This window comes from Lynx canadensis, chromosome X, assembly GCF_007474595.2.
Source record: "Lynx canadensis isolate LIC74 chromosome X, mLynCan4.pri.v2, whole genome shotgun sequence".
Classification (NCBI taxonomy): domain Eukaryota; kingdom Metazoa; phylum Chordata; class Mammalia; order Carnivora; family Felidae; genus Lynx; species Lynx canadensis.
The window spans coordinates 78,259,967-78,287,637 of NC_044321.2; the positions used below are offsets into that span (position 1 = coordinate 78,259,967).

General features: G+C 38.5%; 1 protein-coding gene across 1 annotated transcript in view; it reads right to left on the reverse strand.

Annotated features, from left to right (window-relative positions):
* Positions 1 to 27,671, reverse strand: part of PCDH19 (protocadherin 19) — a 149,546-nt gene that overhangs the window by 67,502 nt on the left and 54,373 nt on the right. The window contains exon 4 of the mRNA XM_030306242.1: positions 15,737 to 15,795. Within this exon, the coding sequence (XP_030162102.1) occupies positions 15,737 to 15,795 (59 nt within the window). The remainder of the gene's footprint in view (positions 1 to 15,736; positions 15,796 to 27,671) is intronic.

Consider the following 27,671-nt stretch of genomic DNA (forward strand, 5'->3'; position numbering starts at 1 on the left):
ATGATTTGCTTTTTTTTCTTTTTTCCCCCTTTTATCTCTAATCCATCAAGCCACTTTCAACACCCAGAGCAAAACACACCTAGGATCTAGCATCATTTATTCGACTTTGTGTGTGTGTGTGTGTGTGTGTGTGTTTAATTTTTTAATTTTAACATTTTTTTAATTTTAATTTTTTCTACGTCATTAATTCCTTTTCTCCCTTCAAAATGACGAAATGAAAGAATTCACCCCAAAAGAAAGAGCAGGAAGAAACAACAGCCAGGGATTTAACCAACACAGATACAAACAAGATGTCTGAACCAGAATGTAGAATCACAATAATAAGAATGCTAGCTGGAGTCGAAAATAGATTAGAATCTCTTTCTGCAGAGATAAAAGAAGTAAAAACTAGTCAGGATGAGATAAAAAAAAATAATGCTATAACTAAGCTGTGATCTCAAAAGGATGCCATAGTGGCAATGATGGAGAAGGAAGAGCAGAGCATCAGCGATATGGAGGACAAACTTATAGAGAATAATGAAGCATAAAAAAAAAGAGGGAGAGTAAGGCAAAAGAGCACGATTTAAGAATTACAGAAATCAGTGACTTATTAAAAAGGAACAACATCAGAATCATAGGGGTCCCAAAAGAGGAAGAGAGAGAAATAGGGGTAGAAGGGTTATATGAAGAAATCATAGCAGAAAACTTTCTTAACCTGGGGAAAGCCACATATATCAAAATCCAGAAAGCACAGATGACTCCCATTAGTGTCAACAAAAACCAAGCATCAACAAGGCATTTCATAGTCAAATTCACAATATACTCAGGCAAGGAGAGAATCATGAAAGCAGCAAGGGAAAAAAGGTCCTTAACCTACAAGGGAAGACAGAGCAGGTTTGTAGCAGAACATCCACAGAAACTTGGCAGGCCAGAAAGGAGTGGCAGGATATATTCAATGTGCTGAATCAGAAAAATATGCAGCTAATAATTCTTTATCCAGCAAGGCTGTCATTAAAATAGAAGGAGAGATAAAAAGTTTCCCAGAAAAACAAAACTTAAAGGAGTTTATGACCACTAAACCAGCCCTGCAAGAAATTTTAAGGGGGACTTTCTGAGGGGTGAAAATATGAAAAACAAAAACAAAAAGACCAAAAGCAAAAAAGGATTAGAAAGGACCAGAGAACGCCACCAGAAACTCCAACTCTACAGGCATCATAAAGGCAATAAATTCATATCTTTCAGTACTCACTCTAAACATCAATGGACTCAATACTCCAATCAAAAGACATAGGGTAACAGAATGGATAAGAAACCAAGATCCATCTATATGCTGTGTACAAGAGACCCACTTTAGACCTAAAGACACCTTCAGATTGAAAATAAGGGGATGGAAAACCATCTATCATGCTAATGGTCCACAGAAGAAAGCCGGAGTTGCCATACTTATATCAGACAATCTAGACTTTAAAATAAAGACTGTGTCAAGATATGCAGAAGGGCATTATATCATAATCAAGAGTTCTATAGACAAAGAAGACCTAACGATTGTAAACATTTATGCGCCAAATGTGGAAGCACCCAAATATATAAATCAATTAATCACAAACATAAAGAAACTCATCGATAGTATTACCATAATAGTAGGAGACTTCAACACCCCACTCACAACAATGGACAGATCATCTAATCAAAAAATCAACAAGGAAACAATGGCTTTGAATGACACACTGGACCAGATGGACTTAACAGATATATTCAGAACATTTCATCCTAAAGCAGCAGAATATACATTCTTCTCCAGTGCACATGGAACATTCTCCAGAATAGACCATATACAGGGACACAAATCAGCCCTAAGTAAGTTGAAAAAAATTGAGATCATACCGTGCATATTTTCAGACCACAACACTATGAAACTCAAAATCAACCACAAGAAAAAGTGTGGAAAGGTAACAAATACTTGGAGACTGAAGAAAATCCTACTAAAGAATGAATGGGCTAACCAAGAAGTTAAAGAGGAAATTAAAAAATTCATGTAAGCCAATGGAAATGTTAAAAACACAACCCAAAACCTCTGGGACGCAGCAAAGGCGGTCATAAGAGGAAAGTATATAGCAATCCAGGCCTTCCTAAAGAAGGAAGAAAGATCTCAGATACAAAACCTAACCTTATGCCTTAAGGAGCTGGAAAAAGAACAGCAAATAAAGCCCAAAAACAGCAGAATACAGGAAATAATAAAGATTAGAACAGAAAATAATGCTATTGAAACCAAAAAAACAGTAGAACAGATCAATGAAACCAGAAGCTGGTTCTTTGAAACAATTGACAAAATTGATAAACCACTAGCCAGTTTGACCAAGAAGAAGAAGGAAAGGACCCAAATAAATAAAATCAGGATGGAAGGGAAGTGATCACGATGAGCACAACAGAAATAAAACCTATAACAACAGAGGGGCGCCTGGGTGGCGCAGTCGGTTAAGCGTCCGACTTCAGCCAGGTCACGATCTCGCGGTCCGGGAGTTCGAGCCCCGCGTCGGGCTCTGGGCTGATGGCTCAGAGCCTGGAGCCTGTTTCCGATTCTGTGTCTCCCTCTCTCTCTGCCCCTCCCCCGTTCATGCTCTGTCTCTCTCTGTCCCCAAAATAAATAAACGTTGAAAAAAAAAATTTAAAAAAATAAAAACCTATAACAACAGAATATTATCAGCAATTATATGCCAATAAAATGGGTAATCTGGAAGAAATGGACAAATTCCTGGAAACATATACACTACCAAAACTGAAACAGGAAGAAATAGAAAATTTGAACACACCCATAACCAGTAAGGAAATCGAATTAGTATTCAAAAATCTGCCAAAAAGCAAGAGTCCAGGGCCAGATGGCCCTCCAGGGGAATTCTACCAAATATTTAATCAAGAGTTAACACCTATTCTCTTGAAACTGTTCCAAAAAATAGAAATGGAAGGAAAGCTTCCAACCTCTTTCTATGAAGCCAGCATTACCTTGATTCTAATACCAGACAGAGACCACACTAAAAAGGAGAACTATAGACTAATTTCCGTGATGAACATGGATGCAAAAATCCTCAACAAGATATTAGCAAACTGGATCCAACAATACATTAAAAAAATTATTCACCACAACCAAGTGGGATTTATACCTGGGACGCAGGGCTGTTTCAGTATCCACAAAACAATTAACGTGATTCATCACATCAATAAAAGAAAGCACAAAACCCATATGATCCTCTCAATAGATGCAGAGAAAGCATTTGACAAAATACAACATCCTTTCTTGATAAAAACTCTCAAGAAAGTAGGGATAGAAGGAGCATACCTCGAGATCATAAAAGCCATATATGAACGACCCAATGCTAATATCATCCTCAATGGAGAAAAACTGAGAGCTTTCCCCCTAAGGTCGGGAACAAGACAGGGATGTCCACTCTCACCACTGTTATTCAACATAGTATTGGAAGTCTTAGCCTCTGCAATCAGACAACACAAAGAAACAAAAGGCATCCAAATTGGCCAGGAGGAGGTCAAACTTTCACACATCACAGATGACATGATACTCTATATGGAAAACCAAAAATATTCCACCAAAAAACTTCTAGAATTGATTCATGAATTCAGCAATGTTTCAGGATATAAAATCAATGCACAGAAATTGGTTGCATTCGTATATACCAACAATGAAGTGACAGAAAGAGAAATCAAAGAATCAATCCCATTTACAGTTGTACCAAAAAACATAAAATACCTAGGAATAAACCTAACCAAACAGGTGAAAAATCTATGCACTGAAAACTATATAGAAAGCTTATGACAGAAATTGAAGAAGACACAAAAAAATTGAAAAAGATTCCATGAACCTGGATATGAAGACCAAATTTTGTTAAAATGTTGATACTACCCAAAGCAATCTAGGATACAGGAAAATGTATAAAATCTATTGTATTTTAATACACCAGTAATGAAGGAGCAGAAAGAGAAATTAAGAAACAATCCTAATTATAATTTCACCAAAAATACCTAGCATAAGATACCTAGGAAAAAACCCAACCAAAGAGGTGAATGACCTGTACTCTGAAAACTAAAATACTGATGAAAGAAACTGAGGACAACACAAAGAAATGGAAAGACATTACATGTTCATGAACTAAAAGAATATTGTTAAAATGTCTATACTACCCCAAGCAATCTACATATTCAATGCTATCCCTATCAAAATAACACCAGCATTATTCACAGAGCTAGAACAAACAATCCTAAAATTTGTATGGAACCAGAAAAGACCCCAAATAGCCAAAGCAATCTTGAAAAAGAAAACTAAGGCTGGAGGCATCACAATCCCAGACTTCAAAATGTATTACAAAGCTGTAATCATCAAGACAGTATGGAACTGGCACAAGAACAGACACTCAGATCAATGGAATAGAATAGAGAACCCAGAAATGGAACCACAAATGTATGACCAACTAATCTTTGACAAAGCAGGAAAGAATATCCAATGGAATAAAGACAGTCTCTTCAGCAAGTGGTGCTGGGAAAACTGGACAGAGACATGCAGAAGAATGAACCTGGACCATTTTCTTACACCATACACAAAAATAAACTCAAAATGGATGAAAAACCTCAGTGTCAGACAAGAAGCCATCAAAATCCTCGAGAAGAAAGCAGGCAAAAACCTCTTTGATCTTGCCTACAGCAACTTCTTATATGAAACGTCTTTGGAGGCAAGGGAAACAAAAGCAAAAATGAACTACTGGGATTTCATCAAAATAAGATTTTCTGCACAATGAAGGAAACAATCAGCAAAACTAAAAGGCAACCAACAGAATGGGAGAAGATATTTGCAAACGACATATGAGATAAAGAGTTAGTATCCAAAATCTATAAAGAACTTACCCAACTCAACACACACAGAAAAAATAATCCAGTGAAGAAATGGGCAAAAGACATGAATAGACACTTCTCCAAAGAAAACATGCAGATGGCCAACTGACACATGAAAAAATGCTCAACATCACTTATCATCAGGGAAATACAAATCAAAAACACCATGAGATACCACCTTATACCTGTCAGAATTGCTAACATTAACAACTCAAGCAACAACAGACGTTGGCGAGGATGCAGAGAAAGGGGATCTCATTCACACTCTTAGTGGGAATGCAAGCTGGTGCAGCCACTTTGGAAAATAGTATGAAGATTCCTCAAAAAGCTAAAAATAGAAGTACCCTACAACCCAGCAATTGCACTACTAGGTATTTATCCAAGGAATACAGGTATACTGTTTTGAAGGGACACATGCACCCCAATGTTTATAGCAGCACTATCAACAATAGCCACAGCATGGAAAGAGCCCAAATGTCCATCGATGGATGAATGGATAAAGAAGATGTGGTATATATATGCAGTGGAGTATTATTTAGCAATCAAAAAGAATGAAATCTTCCCATTTGCAACTACGCAGATGGAACTGGAGGGCATTATGCTAAGTGAAATTAGTCAGAGAAAGACAAATATCATATGACTTCACTCACATGAGGACTTTAAGAGACAAAACAGATGGACATAACGGAAGGGAAACAAAAATAATATAAAAACAGAGAGGGGAACAAAACATAAGAGACTCATAAATATGGAGAATATACAGAGGATTACTGGAGGGGGTGTGGGAGGGGAGATGGGCTAAATGGGTAAGGAGCACTAAGGAATCTATTCCTGAAATCATTTTTGCACTATATGCTAACTAATTTGAATGTAAATTTTAAAAAACAAAATTGAAAAAAAAAGACCACACTTAGCATGATGAGCACTGAGTAGAGAATTGTTGAGTCACTATATTGTACACCTGAAATTAATATAACACTGTATATTAATTATATTGGAATTATGATTAAAAATACTAAAAACTTTTTTTTTCAATATATGAAATTTATTGTCGAATTGGTTTCCATACAACACACAGTGCTCATCCCAAAAGGTGCCCTCCTCAATGCACATCACCCACCCTTCCCTCCCACCCCCCATCAACCCTCAGTTTATTCTCAGTTTTTAACATTCTCTTATGCTTTGGCTCTCTCCCACTCTAACCTCTTTTTTTTTTTTTTCCTTCCCCTCCCCCATGGGTTCCTGTTGAATTTCTCAGGATCCACATAAGAGTGAAACCATATGGTATCTGTCTTTCTCTGTATGGCTTATTTCACTTAGCATTACACTCTCCAGTTCCATCCACGCTGCTAGAAAGGGCCATATTTCACGCTTTCTCATTGCCACGTAGTACTCCATTGTGTATATAAGCCACAATTTCTTTATCCATTCATCAGTTGATGGACATTTAGGCTCTTTCCATAACTTGGCTATTGTTGAGAGTGCTGCTATAAACATTGGGGTACAAGTGCCCTTATGCATCAGTACTCCTGTATCCCTTGGGTAAATTCCTAGCAGTGCTATTGCTGGGTCATAGGGTAGGTCTATTTTTAATTTTCTGAGGAACCTCCACACTGTTTTCCAGAGTGGCTGCACCAGTTTGCATTCCACCAACAATGCAAGAGGGTTCCCGTTTCTCCACATCCTCTCCAGCATCTATAGTCTCCTGATTTGTTCATTTTGGCCACTCTGACTGGTGTGATGTGATATCTGAGTGTGGTTTTGATTTGTATTTCCCTGATAAGGAGCGACGTTGAGCATCTTTTCATGTGCCTGTTGGCCATCCGGATGTCTTCTTTAGAGAAGTGTCTATTCATGTTTTTTGCCCATTTCTTCACTGGATTATTTGTTTTTTGGGTGTGGAGTTTGGTGAGCTCTTTATAGATTTTGGATACTAGCCCTTTGTCTGATATGTCATTTGCAAATATCTTTTCCCATTCCGTTGGTTGCCTTTTAGTTTTGTTGATTGTTTCCTTTGCAGTGCAGAAGCTTTTTATCTTCATAAGGTCCCACTAATTCATTTTTGCTTTTAATTCCCTTGCCTTTGGGGATGTGTTGAGGAAGAGATTGCTACGGCTGAGGTCACAGAGGTCTTTTCCTGCTTTCTCCTCTAGGGTTTTGATGGTTTCCTGTCTCACATTCAGGTCCTTTATCCATTTTGAGTTTATTTTTGTGAATGATGTGAGAAAGTGGTCTAGGTTCAACCTTCTGCATGTTGCTGTCCAGTTCTCCCAGCACCATTTGTTAAAGAGACTGTCTTTTTTCCATTGGATGTTCTTTCCTGCTTTGTCAAGGATTAGTTGGCCATACGTTTGTGGGTCTAGTTCTGGGGTTTCTATTCTATTCCATCGGTCTATGTGTCTGTTTTTGTGCCAATACCATGCTGTCTTGATGATGACACCTTTGTGGTAGAGGCTAAAGTCTAGGATTGTGATGCCTCCTGCTTTGGTCTTCTTCAAAATTACTTTGGTTATTCAGGGTCTTTTGTGGTTCCGTATGAATTTTAGGATTGCTTGTTCTAGTTTCAAGAAGAATGCTGGTGCAATTTTGATTGGGATTGCATTGAATGTGTAGATATCTTTGGGTAGTATTGACATTTTGACAATATTTATTCTTCCAATCTATGAGCAGGGAATGTCTTTCCATTTCTTTATATCTTCTTCAATTTCCTTCATAAGCTTTCTATAGTTTTCAGCATACAGATCTTTTAAATCTTTGGTTAGATTTATTCCCAGGTATTGTATACTTCTTGGTGCAATTGTGAATGGTTTCTTTATTTGTCTTTCTGTGGCTTCATTGTTAGTGTATAAGAATGCAACTGATTTCTGTACATTAATTTTGTATCCTGTGACTTTGCTGAATTCATGTATCAGGATTAGCAGACTTTTGGTGGAGTCTATCGGATTTTCCATGTATAGTATCATGTCATCTGCAAAAAGTGAAAGTTTGACTTCATCTTTGCCCATTTTGATGCCCTTGATTTCCTTTTTTTTGTCTGATTGCTGATGCTAGCACTTCCAACACTATGTTAAACAACAGCGGTGAGAGTGGACATCCCTGCTGTGTTCCTGATCTCAGGGAAAAAGCTCTCAGTTTTTCCTCATTGAGGATGATGTTAGCTGTGGGCTTTTCATAAATGGCTTTTATGATCTTTAAGTATGTTCCTTCTATCCCGACTTTCTCAAGGGTTTTTATTAAGAAAGGGTGCTGGATTTTGTCAAAGGCCTTTTCTGCATCGATTGACAGGATCATATGGTTCTTCTCTTTTTTTTTTGTTAATGTGATGTATCACGTTGATTGATTTGCGAATGTTGAACCAGCCCTGCATCCCAGGAATGAATCCCACTTGATCATGGTGGATAATTCTTTTTATATGCCGTTGAATTCGATTGGCTAGTATCTTATTGAGAATTTTTGCATCCATATTCATCAGGGATATTGGCCTGTAGTTCTCTTTTTTTTTTTACTGGGTCTCTGTCTGGTTTAGGAATCAAAGCAATACTGGCTTCCTAGAATGAGTCTGGAAGTTTTCCTTCCCTTTCTATTTCTTGGAATAGCTTGAGAAGGATAGGTATTATCTCTGCTTTAAACGTCTGGTAGAACTCCCCTGGGAAGCCATCTGGTCCTGGACTCTTATTTGTTGGGAGATTTTTGATAACCGATTCAATTTCTTCGCTGGTTATGGGTCTTCTCAAGCTTTCTATTTCCTCCTGATTGAGTTTTGGAAGAGTGTGGGTGTTTAAGAATTTGTCCATTTCTTCCAGGTTGTCCAATTTGTTGGCATATAATTTTTCATAGTATTCCCTGATAATTGTTTGTATCTCTGAGGGATTGGTTGTAATAATTCCAGTTTCATTCATGATTTTATCTGTTTGGGTCATCTCCCTTTTCTTTTTGAGAAGCCTGGCTAGAGGTTTGTCAATTGTGTTTATTTTTTCAAAAAAACCAACTCTTGGTTTCGGTGATCTGCTCTACAGTTTTTTTAGATTCTATATTGTTTATTTCTGCTCTGATCTTTATTATTTCTCTTCTTCTGCTGGGTTTAGGCTTCCTTTGCTATTCTGCTTCTATTTCCTTTAGGTGTGCTGTTAGATTTTGTATTAGGGATTTTTCCTGTTTCTTGAGATAGGCCTGGATTGCAATGTATTTTCCTCTCAGGACTGCCTTCACTGCATCCCAAAGCGTTTGGATTGTTGTATTTTCATTTTCGTTTGTTTCCGTATATTTTTTGATTCCTTCTCTAATTACCTAGTTGACCCACTCATTCTTTAGTAGGGTGTTCTTTAACCTCCATGCTTTTGGAGGTTTTCCAGACTTTTTCCTGTGGTTGATTTCAAGCTTCATAGCATTGTGGTCTGAAAGCATGCATGGTATGATCTCAATTCTTGTATACTTATGAAGGGCTGTTTTGTGACCCAGTATATGATCTATCTTGGAGAATGTTCCATGTGCACTCGAGAAGAAAGTATATTTTGTTGCTTTGGGATGCAGAGTTCTAAATATATCTGTCAAGTCCATCTGATCCAATGTCTCATTCAGGGCCCTTGTTTCTTTATTGACCGTGTGTCTAGATGATCTATCCATTTCTGCAAGTGGGGTGTTAAAGTCCCCAGCAATTACCACATTCTTATCAATAAGGTTGCTTATGTTTATGAGTAATTGTTTTATATATTTGGGGGCTCCCGTATTCGGCGCATAGACATTTATAACTGTTAGCTCTTCCTGATGGATAGACCCTGTAATTATTATATCATGCCCTTCTTCATCTCTTCTAACAGCCTTTAATTTAAAGTCTAGTTTGTCTGATATAAGTATGGCTACTCCAGCTTTCTTTTGGCTTCCAGTAGCATGATACATAGTTCTCCATCCCTTCACTCTCAATCTAAATGTGTCCTCAGGTCTAAAATGAGTCTCTTGTAGACAACAATTAGATGGGTCTTGTTTTTTTATCCATTCTGATACCCTATGTCTTTTGGTTGGCGTATTTAGTCCATTTACATTCAGTGTTATTATAGAAAGATACGGGTTTAGAGTCATTGTGATGTCTGTATGTTTTATGCTTGTAGCGATGTCTCTGGTACTTTGTTTCACAGGACTCCCCTTAGGATCTCTTGTAGGGCTGGTTTAGTGGTGACGAATTCCTACAGTTTTTGTTTGTTTGGGAAGACCTTTACCTCTCCTTCTATTCTAAATGACACACTTGCTGGATAAAGGATTCTCGGCTGCATATTTTTTCTCTTCAACACATTGAAGATTTGCCATGCCTTTCTGGCCTGCCAAGTTTCAAAAGAGAGATCAGTCACGAGTCTTATAGGTCTCCCTTTATATGTTAGGGCATGTTTATCCCTTGTTGCTTTCAGAATTTTCTCTTTATCCTTGTATTTTGCCAGTTTCACTATGATATGTCGTGCAGAAGATCGATTCAAGTTACATCTGAAGGGAGTTCTCTGTCCCTCTTGGATTTCAATGCATTTTTCCTTCCCCAGTTCAGGGAAGTTCTCAGCTATTATTTCTTCAAGTACACCTTCAGCACCTTTCCCTCTCTCTTCCTCCTCTGGGATACCAATTATGCCTATATTATTTCTTTTTAGTGTATCACTTAGTTCTCTAATTTTCCCCTCATACTCCTGGATTTTTTTCTCTCTGTTTCTCTCAGCTTCCTCTTTTTCCATAATTTTATCTTCTAGTTCACCTATTCTCTCCTCTGCCTCTTCAATCCGAGCCGTGGACGTTTCCATTTTATTTTGCATGTCGTTTAAAGCATTTTTCAGCTCCTCTTGACTGTTCCTCAGTACCTTGATCTCTGTAGCAAGTGATTCTCTGCTGTCCTCTATACTGTTTTCAAGCTCAGCGATTAATTTTATGACTATTATTCTACATTCACTTTCTGTTATATTATTTAAATCCTTTTTGATCAGTTCATTAGCTGTTGCTATTTCCTGGAGGTTCTTTTGAGGGGAATTCTTCAGTTTGGTCATTTTGGATAGTCCCTGGAGTGGTGCAGACTCGCAGGGCACTTCCCCTGTGCTGTGGTGTATAACTGGAGTTGGTGGGCGGGGCCGCAGTCAGACCTGATGTCTGCCCCCAGCCCACCGCTGGGGCCACAGTCAGACTGGTGTGGGCCTTCTCTTCCCCTCTCCTAGGGGCAGGATTCACTGTGGGGTGGTGTGGCCCGTCTGGGCTACTTGCACACTGCCAGGCTTGTGGTGCTGGGGATCTGGTGTATTAGCTGGGATGGGTAGGCAAGGTGCAGGGGGGCAGGAGGGGCAGGCTTAGCTCGCTTCTCCTTAGGTGATCCACTTTAGGAGGGGCCCTGTGGCAGCAGGAGGGAGTCAGACCTGCTGCCAGAGGGGTGGCTCCACAGAAGCACAGCGTTGGGTGTTTGCGTGGAGCAAGCAAGTTCCCTGGCAGGAACTGGTTCCCTTTGGGATTTTGGCTGGGGGATGGGCAAGGGAGATGGCGCCGGGAGCACCTTTGTTCCCCGCCAAACTGAGCTCTGTAGTCCTGGGGCTCAGCAACTCTCCCTCCCTTTGTCCTCCAGCCTTCCTGCTTTCCGAGCACAGCTGTTAACTTATGACCTCCCAGATGCTAAGTCCCGCTTGCTGTCGGAACACACTCCGTCCGGCCCCTCAGCTTTTGCAAGACAGACTCGGGGGTTCTGCTTGGCTGGCAGGCTGCCCCTCCGCCCGGGCTCCCTCCCGCCAGTCCGTGGAGCGCGCACCACCTCGCCACCCTTCCTACCCTCTTCCGTGGGCCTCTCGTCTGCGCTTGGCTCCAGAGACTCCATTCTGCTAATCCTCTGGCGGTTTTCTGGGTTATTTAGACAGGTGTAGGTGGAATCTAAGTGATCAGCAGGATGCGCGGTGAGCCCAGAGTCCTCCTATGCTACCATCTTCCCTACTAAAAACTTTTTTAAAGGCTCAAAGAATACATGTATTCTCTGAAAATATGCAAGGGGTATTACTCCCCTCCCCCAAACCCTGGAATAGTTAAGCCACTTAAAGATCAGTTTGCCCATCTGAGGAACTAAGTACCACTTACTCTAATCTTGTCAGGACATTTAGTGGTTTAATGAATGGATTTGTGAAAGGAAGTTTAAGACCCTGTGAGCAAGATGCTGCAAATTGTAAAACAGCCTGGTAAATGGCTACTCACCCAAAACAAAGAACAATTTATGCCAGGCATAAAAAATCTGATTGAACTTGCTTTATTACATGTGTACCTCTTGGGCGATGAAAGACTTGTAAAACAATGTTTCTGGGACAATAAACTAGGGGTACCTGTTTGCAATGGTATTGTAAATACAAATGTTTCTATTATTGTGCTGGTGGCCAACAGAGGGACAGATTTGTTTGAAAACAGATTTTGTTTGAAGAGCAAGACTCTGAACATAAGAGTTACTCAGAAAATTCTTCATGAATAAAATTATTCAAATTCTGACCCGTATTTACACCTTAATATATTGGAAATCTTTCCAAAAGACAAAATAATCTGAAAGGAAATAGGTCACATCTTCCTAGTAGATGACACCACATACTCAAGGAATGCCATGTAAGAATAAGAATGAGAAGGGAGTAAAAGTCAAAAGATTATTGTAACTATATTTGGAGAATATAGGGATGATTCCACAGTGGTTCCTGGACCTCCTACCTGCATCACAGTCACCTTGGGAATGTATGAAAACTGGAGATTCTCAAGGGAGGGAGCTAAAGACTGAATTTAACAAGCCTCCCAGGTGATCCTAATGCACATCAAAGGTCAGAAATTTTTGGTTTTATAGGGAAGTTTAGTGCTAGTTTTCAAAGGAAAAAATGCGAGATTTTCCTCAACTTCTTCCATCCATTCATTCAATAAACATGTACCAGCACTTGTTATAGACAAGGCATCATACTAGGAGCTGCAAAACCCCCAGAACAATTTGGGTGGGAAAGGAAAACACTATGTATGATTTAGGAGCCAATGTTCATTTTCCTTTCTACACTGTTTCAGTACCTTGTTCATTTCCTGTTTTATTCTCTTTGAGCTACAGCCTCATGCCCTGCTTGATATTGCTTCAAAAGCACTTAAGGAGTGGATATAAGACAGCAACACAGAAACCAAGCATGAGGAGAGAGAGTGTTGCAGTGGGGGCAAAGTGCAACTGCGGGCTTTCCTTACTCTCAGAAGATAGCAAGGAAGCAAACAGCAGGAAGAAAGTCCATCCAGAAAAAAAAATCTGAACCGTCTTGTCTTGTTAAAATGGAATTCTGACATAAGCCTTAGGTACACCTGCAGGTTTCAGGTGATATTATAAAACCCAAAAACTACAAAAATATAACACCAGATTCCATGGTGCAAAGATTACGTGCCATATATTTTCCCTTTCCCTTACAGAGACAGTCTTTCCCCTTCTTAACCTTGATTTGGGCTAAGGGGAACCCCCTTGCTGTCTGTTTTTCTGTTAGTTTGCCCAAGGTAAATAGATATGAGAGAGAATAAGAAGCCTGAATATAAACTGAACAAGTTAACAACTGCTAGATAATGCCAAAAATAAGGGTCCAAGGAGCATCCTTGGATAACTAGAAAGTGAATAGAGGAAAAGAAAATGGATAGGAAAAGAAGTTCTCAAAATTCACCCAAAATTGGATGCAAAGTAATAGGACTTGATAGCAAAATTAAAACTGATAATAAGATTCAGAATTTACTGGGTAGGAGATTTTTTCCATGCATGTAAATGGATCCTCAAGAAACCACATACAGTGAAACCCCTTTCAAACATCACTGTGAGCTATTTGAACACAGTTTGCGTGGTTTTATCACCTGATGTTACCACCCTCTCTTAGCATTTTCCACACATTTTACATTTAAAGTGGTTAGTTCACAGAAAAGCATAGCACACAAGATTTCCTGTATCTTTCCAGGTATTGTTCTTTGTCTACTCTCAATTGATCCCATAAATTCCAAGGCCCTTGTAGTTTTCTAAATCCCTCAAGGTTCCAAAAACAGAACCTGGCAAAAATGCATGTGTCCCTGAGTTTTCAGATGTTTCCTCTTCATCAAAGTGGTCCCTGGTAAAAAGCCACTATTCTGGGTTTCAGGCAACATCAGGAGATTTTTCCACCAAAAGCCTGTCAACCATTTCAGGTTGTGCAATTTGTGTGTATGCATGTGTAAACAAAATCATATAAGTAACTAATCCGAACCAGAGGTTCCTAGTGAGTCCCAAAGCTGCTGTAGACTAAACGTTTGAACATTAAGTTTTCATCTCATTGGTCTGCCTGTGCATTGGATATTCAGGGCTGACCTAAGACAGTGAGGGTCCCCAGAGTCTTAGCTTTTTGCTATGCTCTGAAAATCAGGCTCACGTTAATCGTTTAACCTGTTCGTAGAATTCCCAGGTATCCAGAGCTAGCCCAGGGGACCTGTAAGGATAAGTCAAGTCATCATTTTTATCAGAATTTTTAAAAAGGAGCTTTGAAATAACAGTCCTAAAACAGAAAATAAAGTATATTTCTGCTGCAAAGTTACTCTAATCGTTGCACAAGAAGAGGCGTTTTATTTCCTATTAACTAGATAATTTTGAATTCCTTAGCTTTTGTTTTTATTCTGTAGGATAAGATAATATTTGAGATGGATTCCTCCAAACCCCTCAAAAAAATTCCAAACTATGCTATGACTGGTAATGCTGGGCTATTCATTTTGATTAATGATAATTTACAATCATCACTCAAGGTCACAAGCAATTCGGGACCAATATAGATAAAACTAGCATGTTTTCAGGGGTTACTGTGCATCATGAATTAAATTAAATATGAATTGAAGTTGTTTGTTCAACCAGCCAGTTCATTCTTCGAATCCTACTCATTTGGTGATGTAAATTTATGGGATTAGAGCCAGAAAAATAATAGAACTTTCTCATCTTCTCTACTGTAGCTCTAACATACACTGCTTTGCCTCTCTATTTTATTTATATTATTTTAACAAATACACTCAGAGTTCAATTTTAGTTGAAGAATAACAACTAGACCATTCAAGAGGATATTTGCATGAAGCAGTAATAAAGGCATTATCTAAATAGTCAGTACTGGTTTTTCAGTGCAGTAAATTCTCCAGTTTGTTTAGTTCTCCCTCCTTAGAGACTTCCTGAACCTTAGTGTCCACTGCAACAGAGGGAATATTCTTTGGCAGTATTCAGCTCTGTATTCACATACATTTTGGTTCCATGGATAACTAAGTTATGACCAACCAATCACACAAATCTTAACTTTGAATGCTACATTTGAAACACTTCCAAATATTTTAAGTAGTGAATCATGCAAAGATCTTTTCTTTCCCTCTCTCACCTACAAACTGTTTAAAAGGTAAGAAATTAGTTTATCTTCCATTAAAATATCTTTAAAATGATTCCAAAGTTTTCAAAACAACAGCAATCTTGAAATTCATTGAAAGTTCCACATTAAGTCCTCTCTTCATTTAAAGTGAAGAGCAACAGGAATTTTGATATGAATATGATTGTGAAAGTATATGTTTTCTAATATTAGATTTCAAAATCATCAACTGAAACTACACTTTAATATGATCCCAATTTTTTTTTAATTTGTGTTTATGAATACATTTTGATGTAAAGAAATATGGTAAAATGCCAACAGTGATTATTTGGGGTAATGGAATCACCATGATTTTTTATTTTTTAGTGTTTTTCTGAATTTTTCAAATATCTTTGAAGCAGATAGGCATTTATTTTAAAATCCAAAAACAAAGGCATCATTTAAAAATTTAATCTATTTTTCTCTATATACTAAATCAAGCTTAGCTGTTGAAAGAGGCAAGCGAATCAACATACCTTTTGATTAAATGGGCTCGGCTGTTCACATAGTTGGAGTCAAAGGAATAGTTTTCAGTCTGCAATGGAAAAAAAAAGACTAAAAATGTTACATAGATGATTCACAGAAAGAGCCAAACTGTCCTACTTATGAGGAATTTTTCTACTGGATGAGAAGCAATGAATGAATCAGAAACCAAGGCCATAGCTGGGTAACACCCTGAGGAATGCCTGCTGCCTGCTTAGGGCTCTGAGGGCTCTGTAGAAGCAGCCCTCACTTACAGACCAAGATGAACTTTACTCAAACATCCCCTATAATATGGATGGCTACTGACCATGCAACCACTTAGAGGAAGATACAACATGACCTACAATCTTTACAGAAACTAATTGTTTTCCATTCCTAGTGGATATAATTCTGTGCCTATCAAATTGACTGGAAGTTCAAAGGTATTTTTATTAGTAGTACATAATTAACATGTTAAAATATTTATTCCATAGATATGGAAATGCAGACAAGCTAATCCCCTACTGTGGATTTAAACTCTGCACTTCCTTTTGTTTTAAGACATTTTGCTCAGCATTGGTTATGCAGGAAGGCCTTCATTTTATCACAGATATAAAGGCAAACAACTATTATGCCTGAAACTGGATGAAGGGCAGTCCACAGGGAGTGCCAAAGCTTTTCATGTGAAACATGAAGCTTGCAAGCAAACCCTGTCTCAGCTCCTATCATTAAAACACCACTTCCTAATCTGGTTACAGTAGACTGCCTGAGCAACAGCTTTACAAAAACAAATGCAAAATACCTGCCAGATGAATGAGATGGGAAAACAGTTCATGAGCACCGAAAGGGAGCAGCCTTAGAAGGTGGGAATGCAGGGAAAAGTTGACACTGAAGTAACTGAAAGTTCTAGTACAGTGGATCTTACTCCCAACACTCAAGTATTATTCTGACTGAGCCATCGTATATACTGGAAAATGCATAAACACATCTCCTCCACCCTCCTGCTCTTCTACCAGAAATCATCTCCATCCCCACCATTCCCATCATTCCTTAGGACCTTCTGAAATGACTTCAACTAAAAGTGCCTGGAAAAGGAAACATAATAGCTGTCTAGCTACCAAAATACCAGATTCCTTTCAGATGACTACCTGTCAGACATTAACTGTGCTAGGCTCTTAGACACAGATTTTGGTTGCAAGGAACTGAAAGTTTAGTAGAGGAGAACAGGAAAGGTGACAGTAGATGCAACTACCATATGAGCATCAAACAGCCAACAGTTAGGGTAGAGACCCTAAGTATCTAGAGTAGGTGGGGATGGGGGGTGGTAAATAGGCAGGAAAAAGGAGGAAAGAATATTGAGAAGGAATCTAAATCCCATCATTGTCTTGTACTTACTCAGGCATGCTCATGCCCTCTGCATGTCCCTCATTTGAAGATGGGCTCTATAATATCTATTCACATTACTTTTATGTACAGGCTAAAATCCACTTTAATGTAAACCACAAGTGATTTTTGGTTCTGTTGTAAGGAATGGAGTGGGAGAGTAAAAAATAAAAAGGATCAGTTCATTTCTAATTTGTTCATAAAAATAGAACTACCCTATGAGCCAGCAATTGCACTACTAGGTATTTATCCAAGGGATACAGGTATACTGTTTTGAAGGGACACATGCACCCCAATGTTTATACCAGAACTATCAACAATAGCCACAGTATGGAAAAAGCCCAAATATCCATCGATGGATGAATGGATAAAGAAGATGTGGTATATATATACAATGGAGTATTACTCAGCAATCAAAAATAATGAAATTTTGCCATTTGCAACTACGTGATGGAACTAGAGGGTATTATGCTAAGCGAAATTGGTCAGTCAGAGAAAGACAAATATCATATGATTTCTCTCATATGAGGACTTTAAGACACAGAACAGATGAACACAAGGGAAGGGAAGCAAAAATAATATAAAAACAGGGAGGGGGACAAAACATAAGAGACTCTTAAATATGGAGAACAGAGGGTTACTGGAGGGGTTGTGGGAGGGGGGATGGGCTAAATGGGTAAGGGGCATTAAGGAATCTACTCCTGAAATCATTGTTGCACTATATGCTGACTAATTTGGATGTAAATTAAAAATATAGAATAAAATAAAATGGATGCTGAAATTGTTACAAATATAACTACAGGAAGAAGAGGCAAACTTGAAGCTACATTGGGAATACAATGCTAGAAGTATTGCTGGAAGAGGTTATCCATCAGTCAGTCAACCAACAAGCATTTCTTGAATTAATTTATTATATCAACATAATAAACACACAATATGCTGTGTAAATGTGCTCTTCTATGATATTCAGTACATATTTTATTAACAAGTAGAAGTTCCCCACCTGCCAAAAACCATGCTATCCAATTAAAACAGGAAACTGATTAAGTACTCAGGAGTTCAATGTCTAGTTTCACCATGAAACCTTGGGTAAATTACTTCATTTATGCATGCCTGACTTTCCTCCTATGTAAAATAAGGATAATAGAACAGGAATCCAAAGGGGAAGTTCAACTGAATTTATCATGACTAATGGTAGACATGGTGGGAAATCCTTTATCCCCTGCTTTCTACAGAACCCACAACCCCAAATAGGATCGAGAATTTGACCTCACTCAGGCAATAAAAGAGTAGCATGAACACATTTCATTTCAGTTTCCAAACTTACTTAAGTCATTTTTTTCAAGAAAGTTAATAGACACACAGAAGCAAAAGAAGGAAATTGTGATGATACTGGCTTTGCAAAAAAAAGCATTGAGGAGCATCCCAAGATACTGTCATGTTAAAGAAGCCAGTTTTCAAGTAGAATATTTTGCATAGCTTTGCGTATGAGGCATCCAACCTGTGTGCAATGTGCATGGAATATGGAGCTCTTTGGAGACCTGACCTCCAGCCATTGTGCCAGAACTCTATGTATGGGCAAATAAACAAAACCATACAAATTCTATCCCTGGTGACTGTACTACTTCTTGATCCTAATGGAATAATATATCTCACCATGAGAATCCCACTCACAGGCAATGAGTTAAAAGAAGAAATAAGTCTAGAAGGCTTGCTTGTGGAGACTTTATCAGTGCTCTGTCCTTCTCTCTGGGATACAGATTGGTTAACCTGGGCAAACATGCCAGGCATGATCTGCCACTGTAGGTAGGAGAGTATCACTGAAGCTTTTATCACCTTCCTATCTTTCTTTCTCCCCCCCCCCCCTTGTTTTTTTTTTACTCTAAAAGACTAAGCCACTCATTTTTGTGGGTCCAAGTGTAAATATTCCATTCCCCAAACTGGCACAAACCATAATAGGCAGGTGTCCCATGCTGCACCCCCATGAAATTAGAAGCACTAGTCATAAGGTAGATTCCTAGAACCAATTTTCCCATAGTGGATAGGGCTGTGCTGAGTCATCCACTGTCTTTTTGTTTTTATAATCAGTCCCAGGTCTCTGTGAAGCCACTTAATTGGAGTTTGGAAACAACCTATGAAACAGAATTATTCTAATTGATAGGACACACTATTCTGACCCCATTAATACTACATTCCAAACAACTGAGGTATTTCTACCGATAGCCAATTATGAGTCTATGTATATTGACATCAAGTGTTCTTGCTCATAGTGATTCAAGGCATGTACTCAAACCCAACTCCTGTGCATTGAAAGTGTATATTTCTTCCACACTTCAGAGGGAGTAAAGAGTGAGACTCAGACCACCCTGAAGAAAGAAATAATCTTTTCTTAATGAATAGCTTGCATGTCTTAAGCCAGTGGTTCTCAGTCCTAATGCATATTAGAATCAACTAGGGAATTTGGGTTTGTTTTTTTTTTAATACTGTTTCCAAAGTCCCACTCCAAGAGATTCTGAGGTAACTGCCCTGGAGTGGGGCCCAGGCATTGGTATTTGTTTAAAACTTTCCAGGTACTTCTTTTTTTTTGGGGGGGGGGTTCAGTACTTGCCTGCGGATATACATTTTATTTTTTTTCAATATATGAAGTTTATTGTCAAATTGGTTTCCATACAACACCCAGTGCTCATCCCAAAAGGTGCCCTCCTCAATACCCATCACCCACCCTCCCCTCCCTCCCACCCCCCATCAACCCTCAGTTGGTTCTCAGTTTTTAAGAATCTCTTATGTTTTGGCTCTCTTCCACTCTAACCTCTTTTTTTTTCCTTCCCCTCCCCCATAGGTTTCTGTTAAGTTTCTCAGGATCCTTCTAATGTACATCCAGAGGAGAGAACTGTCCTGAGCAAAGGACCGACCACAGGCTTTGACCCGGTGTGCTGTGTTTTCTAATGCAAGCCCAGCTATTTAGAAGATGGCATCCCTTCTGTCAGATTATTTGCCAAGGCCATCTCAATATAGACTAAAGAATTAGAGCAGAAATACACGTTTTAAGAAATGATCAAAGAGCTTTTCTTTTTTGCATGAATGTATTGGCTTCTGGTTAGCCTTATTTAATCAAAATTTGCTTGACATTATTCCAATCCCCTCTCTAAGTATTCTAAATGGCAAATAACATGAAACATTTGAGAGGGGAAATTTTCTCTAAATGTCACATTAATTTCACTAGGAAATGTCCCCATGTCTAATGAGACAGCCAAGTTAACACAGGAACACAGTAAAAAGACAAGAACAACATTTGTTTCTGGAAAACCTAATTTTAACATAAAAAATGGGTCTACAACAAACTTTTATTTCTAGTGTCAACGGAAAATAAGAGTCACTTTCCTATCATTTAACATATTTATCCCAAATCCTTTCCTTAATTAGAAGTGTTTATCCTAGAAACTCATTGAGAACAGACTTCTCACTTGGCTTAGGTTTAATAAAACCTTGATTTTCTGAAAACCTAAAGAATAAATACTTCTAGATAGCTGAGTTTTTTAAACAGCTTAGGGCTTTCCTCTGTAAGGACTAAAACATTGATTTAAAATCCTAACCATTCTACCTTGTTTCTGAAGGGAATCATATAGTTGTTTATTGGTTGCTTAGGAGCACCTTTCTAAACATAAATCACTGCATCATGCAGGCTTTGCCTGTACACTCACTGACCCCAAAGTGCTGTGGTTTTTGAGTTCTTGTCTTTAATTTTTAACATATGTCCTTCATCACGTTGCTATCAAACACTCAGTATTGTTACTTCTCAATGCTATCAATATATCAAAAACAGCTCCTCTTCCATTTCGAGTTTGATACTTCTACTCTACTGTGTTCTTAGAAGCTAATTATATTTGGCTAGAAAATAAGACTTAAGGTCTGGGCGGAGAGCTGTAATGTTGTTTTAGAAGGGAAATTACATGATTTTTAATACAGAGACTTTGTGTAATGTTTTGGTTCTTGTTGCTTTTTGGTTTCTTTACCTGCTTTGGAGCCTTCTCTGATGATTACTTTCTATTCTGAGCTCCCTCCTGGATATGCAGGGTTTCCAGTGAGACTTTGGGGTAGGTGGTATGCTATTATGTCTCTATGTTAATAAGTCTGGAACATCAGAAGTCAAATGCTTCCATTTTGTCAGGCCTCCAAGGTACCAGAATGCCCTACTTTAATAAAATGCCCTACTTTCATTTTGCATTACTTTTACAGTTCACTGAATTTTACCCTTTTCTCTGAAAGAGTGACTGTGACTCTCTCAGCATCACATTTATCACCAGGAGAGACTTCAACCTGAAGGAGAAAGAAACCCAATAAATGCAGATATCTAGGACTAGAATCTTTGCCCAGTATCACAAATCCCCGGGTCACTACACAAAGCTAAAAAAGGTTGCAAACACTGAGATTAAAACAGAGATTCCTCAAACTTTAAGGTCTTCATTTGAAAATGAATAGCCATTTAAAAATGCACTTTAAAAGTTCCATCAAACTGAAAAGCATTCTAATTGCAATTTGTTACCTATTATTTTGTTTTTTTAACTCTTAATCATTTTAGCAACACAAACAGGAAAACTGGAATCTCAAATCAGATGCACAGCAAAGTGGTTTTAAAATGCTAGTCCTTTTTTTTTTAACTGCTGATGTCTAATAATGATAATTGTGCTTATTGATCAATGATGAAAAGACCCATAACCTTTTCTAAAACTGATTGCTATTTTAGATGTTCAAATGGCATCTCTTCTCATGGGCATTTTTAGGAAATGAATTGCAAATGGCCTTTTCCTACTTCCTATGCCCAACACATAAAATGAAAATGTAAATTCTATATAAAAATAAAATGCCAATATGCCTCCAGCTAGAATGTATATTCAAATACTCATCCATCCAGACCTCAGCATCTGAAGCAGGAATTAGTGAAGATGGAATAAAATGCACCATTCCTAGAGCTGCCATCACCAGAAAGCTCATATTTACCCTGAACTGGAAAACAAGCCAAGTAAGCTCCCGGTAACTATGACTACACACATCTCAGCCTTATTCTCATTGTCTCCCCCACCCCCATCTCCCTCCTTCCCTCCCTCTCTCCCCCATCTTACACACACACACACACACACACACACACACACACACACACTCATACATATCCACTTTGACTGTAGTGAGCAATACAGTTTAGAGGGATGACCTGGGTTCCCTCCCCATGTTTGTCACTGACTCACTGATGGTCTTGAATAAATCACTTAATCTCTCTTGAAGTCTTAAGTTATCTGTCTATAAAATGAAAACAATAAACTAAATGATGTCAATATTCCCTTTAAGCTACAAAAATTCTAGGATTCTAAAACAAAAGGCTCTTATTCATTCATTCATTCATTCATCCATTCATCCATTCAATAAACATACACCTACCTGCAAGGAGGTCACAAACTAATGGACTTCTTACCGGGGATGGTTAAAACGTCAGCCATTCAGAAAAACATGAAACACACACACACACACACACACACACACACACACACACAGAGTGGCACATGCTCTCCTGAAGATACATGCATATACTTATACACAGGCTGCTAGAATTCAGCTTTGAAAATTACACTGCTACTTCATAGAGATAAATAGTACCATAATGGCTTGATGAAGATAGATGACTTACACAGGAGGATTTGGACTTTATTTTTCTTACACATATAAACTCACATCATAAATAAAGGCAACCTCTCTCTTCTATGAAATGGGTTATAAAATTCTTAAGTTTTTTAGAAATAGTGCATGTATGTGTTCCTTTAGCTCCATTTCCACAGCCTTCACCTTGTGACACCATTTTCTCATCAGTATTTGCCTTTTGATCTAGCCCATTCTGCAAAGCGCTATGTGGATAATCTTCCTCAACCACTGTTTTCATCACAGCACTTCTCTTTCCAACGGCTCAAGAAACCCTTTTCAGGGGTTTCTTGATGGATTTAGCATTAAATCTAAACTAAATCTTTAACTGAATGGTTATAAAATATAAGTCCTCTACTTCCCCCATATCTAATTTCTCTCATTTTTAATATATCCACATCACTGGTCATCCCACATTGCTTAGCATTTTCTCAGCACTGTGTACAGACTATGCAATGTAGTTATGCATTTACTTAGGTTCTATGATTATTTCATGTGTAGTATGTAAGTCAATTCATTTTCCAACTGGACTGGAAACTCTCTTTTGAGTTCTTTTTTTTTTAAGTCTATTTATTTATTTTGAGTGGGGGAGAGAATGAACAGGGGAGGGGCAGATAGAAAGGGAAAGAGAGAATCCCAAGCAGGCTCCATGCTGTGAGCACAGAGTCCCATGCGGGGCTCAATCTCATGATTCGTGAGATCATGACCTGGGCTGAAATCAAGAGTCAGACACTCAATCCACTGAGCCACCCAGGCATCCCTCTCTTTTGAGTTCTCAGTGCCACCATGTTGGACACTTACCAAGTATACATATAATGCATCAATGAATGAACAGAGAAGAGATGGAAGAGGCTAATAATGAGGCTACTTATTACAATTAAAGCAGATGACCAATTCTATTAGGCCAAGTGGTCCTGCTTCTTCAGAAAGCATCCATTCTACACACTGATTTCTGTGGTTACAATTTGTTCTCTGTCTTCACTCCCAACTAGTGCCTTATAAATATACAGTAGTCTGGATATAACTGCCAGGGATAAGCTGACACAGTTTGGTGCTTTCTACCCTTCTATCTTTTTTAATGTTTTATTTATTTTTTGAGAGAGAGAGTGCAAGCAGGGAAGGGGCAGAGAGAGAGACAGAGTATCCGAAGTGGGCTCTGCACTGACAGGCTGACAGTAATGAGCCCAACACAGGGCTCAAACCCACAAACCATGAGATCATGACCTGAGTCAAAGTCAGACATTCAACTGACTGAGTCACCCAGGTGCCACGGCAACTCTTTCCTTCTAAATCTATCAGTCCTACCACATCTCTAGGAATGACAGAAGTGACACATGATAGTGCTTCCAAAACACTTTGGATACTTTAGATGAAATTTCTATAAGAAGATAAGGCTTTGCCACATTACAAATCTCTGAGTCACAGACCGATGCTGCAGCAGCTACTTTTCTACATGTGAAAGAGAACTCTAGGATTCCAGTGGCTTTCAAGACAAGGCTAGCTATGGGAAACACAGGCCATGTGGTTAACATCCAACAAGTCAAGTTGAAAGAGTTCCCCTCTTGGTGGCCTTTCATCATCACTCCTAAAATTTCACTGGCACTATCAATGTGGTCAGACTACCTATAGGTGACAAAGGCAGCCTAGGGAAGGCGCTTTTGTCTGCCTTCATCTTTGATTGGGTCAAAGAGATGCCTTTAGAAGAGCAGCCCACTTGCAAATTTTACTACAAAGACTTCCTTGAGAAATACAGCAGTTTTCTGCAGAAAACTGCAGGAATCCATGCAATTCAGAGGCAAAGAGCCTGCTGAAAGACTAGGCTAAGTGCCATACCATTAAATAGATGAGCACAGGTTTCTGAATAAGACTCTGGGATCTTTTTCTAAGTGTTTTGTGGGCTACTGTGTACTATAAAATAGTATGTGCTTATAAACAGCTCTCAGGAACAAGTTAATACCTATTCTAGGTACAAATGCTCTCAGGAACCAGTTAATGCCTATTCTAGGTACAAATGCTCTCAGGAACCAGTTAATGCCTATTCTAGGTACAAATGCAAAATCAACAAGATCTCAGTGTGAGTAAAAGTAGCTGAAAAGTGAATAAGATTAATCCAATCATGTGAATCATGCTATCTCATCCCACATAAACAAAATTCAACCTGAGAAGTAAATAGCTATCAATCACATTCACCACTGGAACAAATGCTGGAGTCCAATCACCATCTCCAAATATATAACTACAGCATATTAAAGCTATTTTGCAGGCACAGAGTGCCTTTCATCCCCAAATATCCAAGTACTTTACAAGCAGGTGCTGTAATTCCCCCTTTAAACAGCCAAGAAAAACAAACACACAGGTTAAGTGCTACAGCCATGTTAAATACCAACTCAGCTAGACCATGCCACAAAAACAAGAACAATAAGAAATTTTCCCAGCATCACTGTTCTTGGCATTACCAACTACTGAGACAGAAAGCAAACACAAGATGGTAACACCAAGGAAGTCACTGCTTTATACCTATTTTCCTCAAAATGACTTTCTTAGTTACTTTAAGTGAGTGAGTCAGGAGAGTATAGTCTAGCAGTTAGACAAAGATAAATTTGGCACACACTAACTGAAGATACTTCTCCAGTCCCAGCTGGACAGCCCAGTCACATAGTCCAAGGGATCCAGGAAAGAGCCACTTTCATTCCTAGACTTTGGTGATTCTTTCAACTGTCCTTTAGTGATACTGACAACCATCTTTACAAAGTGACCTAACATAACTAGTGATGACTTCATGGGGTAGCTCTAATTTCAGAAATTATGACTTGGTAAAACTGGTCCAACTGACAATAAGAAACCAATATAAGACCTCCTACAAGCCCGGGGATCCACAGTATGAGCTCTCCTGAATACAACATGCGTTTGAGCCCTTCTGGCCCAGAGAGGCCCAGCATACCCTCAGGACCTGAACTGGTCCATTCCTTTCTGCTAAATTCTAGTTTATTGGTGCCTCAATTGTCTGTTACTGAGCAGCTATGGAGACCTAACTTCCTGCAGAGTGCAATTTCTATTGAGGAGCCTTGTCAGCTGACAAGACTTAAAATATTTGGAAGAAAAAAACAGTGGGTGGCCCTGTGCATATGAGCCAAACAATACCCCCAAATCCAGTTCCAACCCCAGTCTCATTGTTTATACTATACATCACTTAAAACCCACTTGCCTCCACAAGCTTATTTAAAATTGAAGGAGTGAGCTTTTGGCATACCGTTCTAAATTCATTTCCTTGTAGGAGCTTGTTACTCGAGCTTGTAATATTTGATCATGCTGACAAAAAACAGTCAAGTAATATACCATCTTAGAAAGAGTGAATGTGTTAGCTTTTAATATTGATGTTTTCTAATTAGATTCAATACAATAGATCATTTTGTTGTTTCTGGTCAATGAAATTCGCCACAGTTCTCTCTTGGTGCAGCTATTTTGATTACTGCCATGGCAAACAAAGGGGCGTCTCAGTTCAGTGTAATGTGTAGCGTCAAAGATGTGCACACACAGCATCCACTTATATTTACTGTCACAAAAATATAAACAGATTATTTATTTCTGATCTTTTAAGTACTAATTTCAAATTTAATGAGGCATAATAAATATTTCTCAAAATCAGACTCCATGGTTGCTTAACATTGGCAACCCTTTAATTATGTCTGTAGTTTAAATAAAGGACATTAGGCACTGGAGGAAATCCACAGTAGCCTCCAGTTTTGAGCAACTTAAATAAGCATTGAAGCAAATCAGAGTTGGAAGCAAGATAGAGATCACATTTTAGTATCACTTCATGAACAATAAATGAGAAGCAATACGAAGAGGATTCAAGAAAGTAATGGAAAAGTTTACTCATTCTCTAAAAAGCCCCTACCTGTCCTCCCACGTCCTAATATACTTTCTCATTTTATGCAGGGTGTGAGGTAAGGTCAGATTAGAATTTGACCTGATTTCAAAACAGAGATTAATCAAAAGGCTACTATCTGACATAGAGTGCTGGGAACCATGCATAGTAAAGCCATAATTACACCTCACGAAGTGGCTCATGTTATCAGCAGCTTGAAATTGTCAGACTATTAGAAATATGTAATGCAGTTATGCAATACACCAACAGAACAATTACTAAAGCATCTTGCATTTATATGGAACTTACTATCAGAAAGAGTTCTAGAATAAATGCTTAACAGGCTGTTATAAAAAGGGATCATTTTCTCACACAGCTGAAACAAAATAGTCATGTTGCACTGGTAACAGTAAATAAAAAGGGTTTCAGGAGAGAGAAAAATTACTAAACCTTAGAGAAGCCATAAGGGAAATAAATATTTTTTAGACAGGCAGAAAATAGACACACAAGTTGGAACTGGGGCTGAAGGTAGCTACATTTTCTACAGAGCTCATGGCACAGAATTGAAGAATTTTGCTTCTTATCCAGCCAGCAAGACTTCCAGGAGGTGCTTAATGACTGTGATGGAGCAAATGCCTTCTGTTAATATCATCCTGTAAAAAGAATTAGCATCTGGAAATTGACATAATACACAAAAACTTGCCATTTCTTTTCTCCTTTTTTTTTTACCTTTTAACCAACATTAACTACCTAATTCTCTGCTACTATTATGAGCTAAATAAATATTATTAACTCCACTAACAGCAAAACAGAACAGGTTAAGAAATTTGCCTTCTGCTAGAGAGAAGCAGTGTCACAACTGCAGCTAGAATTCAAGACGTTTTATTCTACATCCTGCACTGACACCACTAGGCCAAATCTCATTAGAATTCTAGAAAATGCAATGAAATACAACTAATTAGGACTGGCTAACTGGGTGTACCATTTGAGAGGGGAAAAAATCATCTACC